The 11,636-nt window shown below is 39.5% G+C and overlaps 1 protein-coding gene across 4 annotated transcripts in view; it reads right to left on the reverse strand.

Moving 5' to 3' along the window:
• The window catches only part of ATP9B (ATPase phospholipid transporting 9B (putative)), a 157,477-nt gene extending 146,088 nt beyond the window's left edge, over positions 1–11,389 (reverse strand). For all 4 annotated transcript variants that reach the window (XM_027662750.1, XM_027662752.1, XM_027662751.1 and 1 more), the window contains exon 1: positions 11,282–11,389. In XM_027662750.1, coding sequence (XP_027518551.1) covers positions 11,282–11,376 — 95 coding nt within the window. In that variant the 5' untranslated portion in view covers positions 11,377–11,389. The remainder of the gene's footprint in view (positions 1–11,281) is intronic.
• Positions 11,390–11,636: the final 247 nt, after the last annotated feature.

The following is an 11,636-nucleotide window of genomic DNA, read 5'->3' on the forward strand; positions in this document are numbered from 1 at the left end:
GCCTGGAGAAGACAAGGCATAGGCAGGATCTTATTGATTTCTATGAACAAACACCTGAAGGGAGTTTGCAAAGGTGACTGAGCAAGGCTGTCTTCAGTGGTGACCAGAGGCAATGGGCACAAACTGAAACACAGGAAGTGCCATTGGAACATCATTAAACACTCTTCTAACATGAGGATAAGTGAGCACTGACAAGGGCTGTCCAGGGACATTGTGGCATCTCCATCCTTTGAGATGTTTAAAACTCTCTGGACATGATCCTGGGCAACAACATCTAGGTGGCCTTGCTTGAGCAGGAGTGAGTTCTGCTGACAGAGAACAGCACCCTGAGCAGTATTCTGTTCAAAGTCTTGATAGACATAGCAAACATTTTAAAAAGAAAGTAGTATTACAAACACCGGGACTAATAACGAAAAGGCACCATCACTGGGTTTGCATTTTTTCAACTCACTATATATTTAATACAAAAATCTAAAACTATTTCCTTTTCCCTTAGATTTTCTGTGTTGAGCCCTATTGTATAGAGAAATAAATATATATTAAAGCAGATACTAACCTTTTTGGATGCCAGGAAAGGGAGGGAGAAATTGAATTGTAATTATTAGATTTCTATTGAAAAAGTACACCACATACTTTACACTGGCTATACAATAAATTGGTATTAACATAGTTAAGAAGGAAGCTCTAATAAGGAAGGGGAAAAAAAACCCCAACCCACTACTGATTAACAAATCATTAGCTCCCTCTTTTCTTTGGCAGATTTTTGCACCTCCTCGGAATAACACGGTATGGTACATCATTAAGGGATGTTAACAATGTGTTCAGACCAGATTAGAAAACAGTGCACAACTAGGAATAATAATAATAATAAATAAACACCTCCCACCCTCAGCTGCAAGTCAATTGAGTATTGGAACCTTAAACACATTAGACTTTGTGACAAGAAATCTTCACCTGTTGCAGAAGATGCAAAAGCACAACCAGACTGCAGAAAACGTGACCAAAGTTTCAAACTAACAAAGTTGTGTAAATGCTAATAGTTACAAGTTCCCAGAAAGTTAATTATGTCAAAATAGGGCATAAGAAATGCTTTCAGAATTATTACTACCAGTACCCACTTCAAAAAAAAAAAAAAAAAAGTATAAGACAAATATGAAAAACTTGATCTTCACAATGTTGTTTGCAAAAAGCTGCATCTGATGTTGGTTTACTATGGCAATCTAGCAATATATTTTCCCTTACTATTATTATCAATGGTCATTAGGAAAAAACATAATAGAAAAAATTCTCTTCACAAAACACAGGTGTTATTATAGGTTAACGTGCATATTATACTACATTATACGGATTACTCTCAGACTAGATTAACACTAGGTAATAAAACCACTGCTTAGAAAAAAACTTAAGACCTTAGTTTATGCTAAGACTTCCAGTAAGACAGGCCTGCGTCTAAACAGACTCCTGTTCAACGTTTTTATAATCTCTCCTAGTTATATTTGCAAATTACATTATCACAGCTTTGAGAGAGCTTTCTGTTGCATTGTGTTTTGCTCTTGGACATCCAATTAATGGTGTATTTGTAACACCATCCAGGGAAATCACAGTCTGCTAGTTGTACTGGAATGTACAGCAAGATACCACAAAGTAACAGATGCCTTTTTCTTCCATACAAAGTTAACCAGTGTGTGTTTGGAAAATAATGTTCTTTATATACAAAGGTAACAAAGCAAACATGGTTAAATGGTTCTTGAAGGAACATGTTAATGCAAGGGAATCATGGGAGAGACTTGACTGGGAAACACATTCACAGATGTACATAATATTTAAATCTACTTTGTAAACGTGATAATATTTGCAGAGTACATTGATGTCCTAATCATAATTTCCTTAAGGTCTGTTTGCCATTATATTAAAAACAAGGTTTTTTTCCACAGTCGGTATCTAGGTTTGCACTCTTAAATACGGAGCTTCACCAAGTAGTGAAGATAATGAGCATAAGCACCATCATGTTTGGTAATCCTGACTTCAAAATACAGCTTCTCAAGTGGCAAGCAATTTATTCTGTTTCAAAAGCAATTTTGCTATTGTGTTAGAAAATTGTACTTCAGTATTTAAAAACAGTAAGATAATGAATAATGGATTTTTCATAACTAGGATGAGGACAAAAATCTTTGTGTCTTTGTTACCTAGTATTTTTCTGCACTTAATTGCTTGAAGTGCTGATTTTCCCTGAGTGACAAATCAATTAAGTATAATCCTAGAAACCTGTATTAAAATAGGGAAGCACTGAAAGCAACATGAATAAAGAAGCTAGAGTGAAGACATCAAAACTCTCAGCATGACTGCTACTAAATAAGGTATGATGAAAATATCTTGAAAAAAGAATGGTTTCCTAAGGAAAAATGAACATTAATATTAAACAACTTTCAACAAAATCTGTTATTAGGAATATCATTTAACAGATTTAACTGAAAGGAAACCATGTACAATAAATACTTTTAAGTGAAATTTTGACATAAATATCTCCTGTGAAAATGATGCCTCAAGTCACCTGTGTTTGCATCATTCCACTTTGATGGCTGTTTGCCAGAGTAGATGTGACTGCAGAGTTCCATAGGTACCATAACTGCTAATGGAAACCATTTTAATTCATTTAATTCTAATTTGGCTACTTATTTATATCCATAATAATTTCTGTATTTTCTGCCAGCTTTCCATTACTCTAAAAGAGCAATGTTCAAGGGTGCAGCACGAAGGTGCAAGGCACAGGGCAAATGTGACTGCACACTTTTCTGGTTTTACTCACTTGACAAATGCAGAAGCAGCATCTGTGATGATGTTTTTTATCTGCCTGCTTAAAAGACTGAGATAGGAATATAAGCACTGTGTCAGATACTGCATAAATACTGCTTCCTTGCCTCCTATCACTTGTGCTATCCACCACAATTCACAAGAAGGAAAAACAAAGCTTGTGTCTTAAAGCAGTATTTCTCAAAGCTAGTGAGTGAGGAAAAATGCAAGTGTGGCCATGAGTCTACACAGGAATTGGACAAAGGAGATGGCCCTGGGATGCAGAGTAGCATGGAAGAGAGGCAGCAGTGGAAGAAGTTCTATCTGAGTAGAAAATCTGAAAAAGACCAGTTCCTGGCAGGTGAGCTACCCCCATCCACTGCTGTGACCGTGTCCCATCACATCAAGTGCTGGTGATCTGGCTGAGTGACTGGCAGCCACAGGGCTCCCTTTGCTTCTGGTCATGAGCAGAAGAAAGACACAGAGTAAGCTGCACAATCTATCTCGTCCATATCCTGCTCTATCTCCAGTAATGACAGGTATATTTATACAAAAACTTAGAAGACAAACCACCAAATCAGCAACTCCTGTAGGTTGCCTGTATCACTGATAAAACTGCTCAGATCACATCCTATAACAAAAAAAAAATTTCCAGGAAACCGCAGCAGTAAAAATTTTATTAAGAAAGGCGCATTCATCCATAACCATGTTTATAAGTATACAATGTATTTTTATATTCTTGCTCTTCTTACTCAAATAACCAGTGTCTCCATAAAACAGATTGCTTTGCTAGAACCTACCCAAGAAAAAATCAAATTACAAATACTTATTTTCCTCAAATACTCTTCTGCATTTCTAAAAATTGGGAGTTACAATTTTCCTCTTATTTGAAACACCTCACACAGCAGTAAATTCTAGTAAACTACAAAGCAATCACGCTGTTCCTAGATTACAACAGAATTTGAAAGTGGAAAAATCTTCTATGGCTATGAAATTTAAAGAATTTCCTTTAAACGCTTCCTACAAAACACAGAAAAGCTATTCAGAAGTTTTCACAATTGATTAGAGTTTGACACTATTTGTCCTATTCAGCTTTAGCTGAGCCTCTAATGTAAGTACACCCCTAATCAGCATTACTTGGGTAGTCTCTGAATGCAAGTCCTGGCCTAAAAAAAATACACAGTCATACACAAAATAATCCTATTGCAAATTTATATGCACTATCAGGGACAGGTGTGTCAGAGATGTCTACACAGAAGACAACAGTAAACACAATATTCCATCAGTTATTAAAAAAAAAAAAAAAGGAAAATACATTTGGACAGCTTTTAAGAAAGCTGAATATTTGTGGAGCTGAACATTTATACCCAGTTTCAGTAGATAATTTTGTGTCCTTGCATAAGAGAATCTTTAAAAATCTAGTACAACACTTTTATCATAGTGCATGTTTATCCATCCAAAATAGAAGGAAAAAGTACTTCTACTGTATGCAGGCAAGTTTATTACTGACTGTGTCACTGAGATGAATATGACCAAATTCTGCAATAAGACCAAATAAATTGTCACCCCTCCATATCCTAAGTGATACAGAGAGATAGTCTGGAAAACCATAAGGCAGCATTTGTGAACTACTACCACCACTAAAAAAAACATAAAAAGAAAAGCTGGCATCTTCTAATATGAAGAACTAAAGGCAAAACCCTAATATCTGTTGAGATAAAGGTCTAAAAGCAGAATACAAAGTTATTACCAAGGCAGCTCCCTTTCATCAGGAGCTTCTCAGCTTAAAACAGATACTACAGGTTCCACCAGACACCTACAAACCCCAAATACTCTGAATGCTATTTTCTTCTCTCTCCCCTACATCACACTTTCTTTAGCAGAACAATATACAGAAGAAGCAAACTGAGAAGATCTGTGTAACAAAGCCTTCATGAAAAAAGGCACCTTTCTTTACTCCTCTTTGCTTACCTTACAAATCACTATGCATATCCTAACACAAGATCTTTTTCAACCCATGACAAGATGAGTGAGTCTCTGTATTTAACAAATAGGAACCAGAAATACCTAAATACACAGCAGGACCTGAGGAAACATCATCTACATTCACTAGAACCCTATTTTTAATTAGTAGGGTATGTCATTGATTAGAACAACGGGACCATTTTATCACTGTCACTGGGTATTGTTATTGACATTGTAGCCCAATCAATTGTTTTCTCTCCCTGTTCTCAGCAATCCAAATGCCTGCCCAAGCAATACAAATCACTGTATTTAGATACTATATATACAAAACAGGAAGGCATGCAAAAATAATAGCTTAAACATGACCAACCTTAGAAACACATTACAAAGTTTATTTTACGGTACATGCAGTCACGTGTACTCATTGCAAACAACAGCATCATCTGCAATAGTAACTTGAAGTTCTCAAACTTTTTTTTCTCCTAATGATTAAAACATTTCAGATAAGGATAATGACTGTAAGAATAACCATGTTAAAAATTATGACTGTAAACTTATTTTGGTGTGAAAGAGTATTACTAGTGAAGAGAAAACTATATGGACAACTTTTTCCAAATACACATTTTTAAGTAATGTTAAGTCAAAGAATTGCAATTAAAAATCACTTTTTTACTAATATCACTTAAAGTTCCTATGTCATCAAAATTTGTGTCTGCAGACTAAGTATTACAAACTACTTCTCAGGTATGACACCAATGAAAGTGTCATCCTTTGTAAAAATACCTAACAGCTGCTAAAATGAGCAGCTCTATATGCATGTAATAAATGGTTTCCTGCATCATTATATCATTAGACCATTCAATTTTGCTCTGAAAAGCAAAAGCCACAGTAACTAACAATAACTATGCACACTGCAGAAAAAGCTCTGAAAACATCAACATATGGCAAGACTATTTTTCAAAACTTATACATCAAACTGCTTTGATCTTCGTTCCAGGCAAAAATCTCAGAACCTATCCTAAATCAGGTGTCAGTCCCAACAAGTAGTATTAACCTGTGGATGAAGTCTTTGGCAAAGAAAGCAACACACAGTTCAGGAATGTGAATATGTGGAGAATGGGCATAAAATGTGCATTGCGAAGAAAGTTAGAAAAAATTTTAAAAAAAAAATCACTGTTAACTTCTTGCTCTAAAAACTAGTAGTACTTTATAACTTGAGTCTTGAAAACATAGACTCAGTCACTGTTATACAAATACAGTATCCCAAGTATGAAGTTGCCACACAAACAACCCTGCTGGAAGAATCAGAATTAAGAGATGGCATCTCAGATTTAAGCCTAAAAGTCACTCGGTGACATAGTTCCAAACAGTGGTGAATCTCTGTCCAAAATCACAACCCAGGAAAGGCTAATGACAAAGGGTAGTATATCCTGCAAGACAATTACAGCGATTTTGACTATTTTTTAAAATGAAATCAAGTTTCACTTTGCAAAAGAAAGAAACACTTTGAATTTCAGGTGAAGTCTGTAAAAAATAGAGGAGCAAGAGTTCTCCTGGAAAAAGAACAGAAGGACATTAATGACTGATCTGTAACAATGGCTTAGCAGCACAGACAACTCTTCTAACTATTATTCTAATGAGATCTCTTTACACCACATTTGATCCCTTCCTCCTTAAGCCACAATAAAAGATGGAGGTGTATTCAAGTGAACATTTGAATATAGCAGCATAATGTACAGCTGTGTGTTTTAATGTGTTGTCATTTCCAATACACTTCAACACCTATATATCAGCAGCTGTAGCCTAAAACACCAGGAATATCATATTGTTCAGAGTTCATGATGTTTCTACCAGATATCAACTGAACCTGCAACATTTGCAATTTTTGTATGACAGTATAAACCAATACATCTCACTCTGAGTCACTACCTCCAATACAGAAGATTTCCATCCTGCAGAGAGTGGGTTAGACTGATCTGTAACGGTGTGCCCACTTAGGTGCCACTCTTGTATGTATGTCATGGAGGAAAACCAACACAAGACAAGGGCTCTGATTTAAACAAAGCACCGCAGGAATCAGGATAATGTTATGAGCTTTGTCCACAAGCAAGTGCAGGTGTGCCAGTACACATATAGACAATTAACAAGCAGCACCCACTCCCCCACATTCCCACAGCTGCTCAATTGTCAGGAGCTTCTGTGACCACATCCAGAGCAGCAGGATGGATAGCATTAACAATGCTGTTTCTACCAAAAAAATGTAACAGACATTTACAGTTTATGCTCCTGGACTAAACAAGTTATTGCTTCTGGTCAAACAACAGATGTTTGAAGAAATTACTGTCACTTTGCAACAGCAGTTTTAAAACACAGATGTTCAAAAGTAAATTTGGTTCTATCTTCAGAATGCTTTATCACAGAAGCTATATTAAAATTCAAATTAATGTCAATATTGTCAGTCATTCAGCTTCATCCATCATTTTCAAGCTCATTTTCAGGATGAAATATGTAGGATCATTCCATTAACAGGTGTGAGAGGGAGAAGAGGAAATTGAAACCTGTAAAACTCTGCACAGATATTGTAACAACTTTTGCTCTAAATATTCAGAAGTGCCCAGGGAAAGAGACTAGCAACATTTCAGAAAACCAAAGAAATACCAAGTATCACTGCATATAACCCACTCAATGGGTAAACTCCTGATATATATCAATGTCTGGGATTTTTAACAATTATGGACATTTTGCCAGGTTTTTCAGACCCACAGTTAGAGTAAAGTAAGTTCTGAGCTTTCTGTGAACACCATTCTACAAGAGATGTTAGGTTCTATCAACTCTGATTGCTACATGGTCTCACCAAATAATATTTTCAGTTACTTGGTCTTAATTATTACACATGAAATACCAAAAACCTGGCATATCACTTGCCACTGGGATATGAAGAATAACATCTACACTATGAAAATCACATTGTAGTTTAGAACTAGAACACATACTCCTAACAAAACTGGAAGTAGGTTGCAGGAATCGAAGTATTTTAAAGCTCATGTCAGGCTATGTCAGAAATTAAACCCACAGAATTACTGTACATGCATTGAGTGTTACCTGTTGACATTTGTATGTCTCTTTTTTGGTGGTTCACTGCGAAACTGAGCCAAATACCCTAAAAATCATAACCACAAGGACTACACGATTGCTGGGAACAGCTTTCATTTAAAACATTTTAAAAGCATTAGAACAGTATTATGACATTAAATCATCATATTTTCTATGTACTACATTTTTAAGTATCAGGGAAGCAGGTGAATTCTCACCAAACTTCAAGTTCTGCAGACTTCCATTCCATTTTGTCTGGGATAGATTTCATTTTTTCTACTATACATCCTTCACATGAAATAAGCTACAGTTCACCAGTTGTTAAGCAATAAGTATCCTGTATTTACCTGGACAAAAGACACATTACCCTATTATTTTGTTCTTTTTTCCCCTCTTGTGTAATTTTCTTACTCACTAATGACATAACAGAGTAAGAATTCAAAAATAACAGTATAGTCAGTTGCCTTAAACCAGAGTTGCTCTATCAGTGAGCAAACTGCAGAGACAAGAAACAGCAGTCGATCTGTTCCATAACTTGCCCTACCACAACCACTAATATATGTAGTTGTGTCATTCATAAATACACTACTGTAGCCCACACCACGAATAATCCTGCAAGAGGTTTCCTTCCAGGGACTGGGTGTTCTTCATGACATCACCTTTGCGAATACCTGGAGTGCAACCACATTTTTGTCACACAGGAGACAGCTGGCAAGACGTGATTTTCTGGTACCAGCTCAGGAGTCCCAACACCAGGCCAAATACGTGTATACACTGTCAGCAGCAAATGCAGAACACCTGAACAAACCAGGTATTCTGCTTATAGATAAATGAGGGCTGTCTACTGCTTAACTCCTTATCAGCTTCAAAATTCCAGCAGGCTTCTTGTTTACCTTTCATCCAGCTCACGTGACAACACAGGCACAGGACAGTTAACTTCCTTCCTGTATTTAGCAGTTGATTACTCCGGGGCTGATGATGACAAATACAAGTCTAACATATGAGAACAAGCATTTTAAGTCTCACTGCACATTTAAGGTGATCCTGGATTAAACCTGAGATACCAACTATACTATATTTTAATTGGTGTTTGTTTCTAGACATCTTCAGAGATATGCATTATACCTTTTTAGGCAAAATTGTCAAGCATACATGCACACAATAACTTTTTGCATATAAGAGACCTCAGTGACCTCAACACTCTTATAAGTAACGGCAACATCAGGACCTTTGCTGCAGTTTCCACATGAATGCAAGGCTCCTTCAGAGTCTGTGCTGAAGATGAAGATTAGAAAAGCAGGATGAATGATTCATAAAGACATAGAAGCTGTAGTTCAATTACAAGCTTAGAGTCATAAGACTTAGAAGTTGTAATTTGACTATCTGCACTGCCATGTTTCCCTTCTGACTCTACACAAGACAGCTGTGGTAGAATCTACACAAGCATTTCCATGTTTTTGACAGGGAACACCTTCCAAAGTACACAACAGGTGGTCTCACAAATCCAGGACAAGGTATTCTTGAAGGAGAATGACCAACCTACTCAACTCACATTACGAAAAACATGAACAATTAAAGCAAGTGAAGAGGTTGGTAAATGTATTCTAATTCTCAGAGCTCAGAAGAGCAATTTACTAATCAAGTGATCAAAAATAAAGAAACACAATAAATGAGCCTGTCAATTTTTAAAAGTTTTTTAAACCTGCAAGAAGTTGAACAAAAGTAATGAAAATCATAGATAATCATTGGTTTGGAGGATCAGTAAGTTAAATACAAATCACCTGCACCTGAGAAACACAGATGATGAAAGAACATAACTCTGAAGATGTAATCTAAACTGGACAAAATGTAATCCGCAGTCTTTGGAGGGTGATGTTGACCAAACAAGATAGAGGGGAAGATACAGAATTGCTAGTTCCTTGCTAGATCTTACAGCTTGCCAAATCTGCTTATAAAGCCGTGATTGAACAGGTTATGTAAAGAAATGCAACCACTGCTTGCAAACATACCTTCAATGAACCTCTGTATCTTTATGACTTATGGACTCAACCCATTCCATCCACAGAATTTTTCAAGTCACCAAAACAGTCCTGGTTAATCTACAACAGAGCCCCCAACACCTTTGATGCTCTGGACCGAGGCTTTGCCTAGCCAGTCCTACCCTTTATTCCCAAGCACAACACCTACTGAGAAACAAATTTCAGCAAGCACTTTCCCTGCTTCAATTCTCTAAGGTATGGGGATAGTGATGATAATGCTGCCCTACCTCAAAACAGAGGACAAACCTACTACAAATTGTTGGACATTCGAGTGTCAGTGAGTTGGGGAAGGCTCCTACTAGGGTAGACTGTCCTACAAGCTCGTGAATGTTCATTAAAAAAATCTTTTTTTATCTGGTTTAAGAAACAAGACAAGGTAATTTAAGCCTAACCTATTTTGCACAGTTTTAAGCTACATTTTTTTTAGTTATTCTATTCTGACAAAGAAGTAAATACATGTTATTCATTATGAAACAGATGTATTTGGACTAGAACAACAGCACCAACTATTCTGTTTTAGCAAGTCCATTTACTTCAGATCCTACAACTGCTCCCTCCAGTCATTGTATCCACAGCCAGCGCCCTAGGAAAACCAAGAGAAGAGGAAAAAAACTCAAAACAGTAACTATAATTATATCCTCTACAATAAGAGTGCTATCTAATGGAGATACCAAGATTATGGACCAAAGTTTCTCCTTCCTCACAACAACAGCGTACCTAGAAATTGTTCAGAATAATGGGAAGCAAAGAAACGTTCAATCTCTGCCTGAAAACTTAATTTGATGTTAGACCTTTAAACCAGCTCCTTCAAATTGCTTAAGCACCAACAGAGTGTATTTCAAGCAATCCGAAGTTATTTTAACTCCCACATCCAAGAACGGTTCCCGCAACCCAACAACCAGCCCGCATCGTATTTACTAAGGACGCCCAAATTCGCGCCCCTCCACCCCCACCCCCATCCCCCGCCGGGAGCATCCCGCTCCTAAGTGAACTCCTGGCAAGGGACGCGAGTCGCGGGGAGTTCAGGCGGCGGGGCCGGGGGAGCCAAGGCCGCACGGGGAGCGGCCCTGCGCATCCTCCCGCCGCCACCGCTGCCTGTCCCGGCCCCGCGCCCGCCGCCGGCACACGGGAACCGCGGGCCGGGAGGGGCGGCCAGCGCCGGGGGGAAGCCTGCGGGAGCCAGGGGCTGCCGGCACCCCTCCTCCCCGGCCTGCAGCGGCGCCGCCGCCCCTGCGCGCCCTCCCCGCGGAGCGGGCGGGCGGTGCCGGAGCCCTGCAGGGCAGCGGGGCTGGGCGAGGGGCGCGCACCGCCCCGCCCGCCGCCGGGGACGGGGGAAGAGGAAGGGAAGGGGGAGGGAGGGGGGAAAGGAGCGGGCGCGGCGGCGCTGCCCGTACCTGCTGTGGCGCTGCGCGGCGGCGGCGCTGCTGTAATAGGCCGCCCTGCGCTGGGCGCTGCGCGGCACCGGGCGCAGCGGGATCTGGTCCGCCATCTTGGGGGCGCCCCCCCGCCGCCCGGGGGGCACCGCCCGCCCCGTGACGTCACGGCCGGCGCCGGTGACGTCAGGGGGCGGGGCCCCGGGGTAAACAAGGGGGCGGCGGGCACGGGGTTGGGGAAGGGTCGGCTGCGAGGGGGAGTTGGCGGTGTCTGCAAGTACCTACAGCGGGGGAGCCAAGAGGGCAGGGTCTGGCTCTTCTCGGTGGCGCCAAGCAATATGACGAGAGGCAGTGGGCAGAAAGTGATGCACAGGAA

This window comes from Corapipo altera, unplaced genomic scaffold, assembly GCF_003945725.1.
Source record: "Corapipo altera isolate COAL_440 unplaced genomic scaffold, ASM394572v1 359, whole genome shotgun sequence".
Classification (NCBI taxonomy): Eukaryota; Metazoa; Chordata; class Aves; order Passeriformes; family Pipridae; genus Corapipo; species Corapipo altera.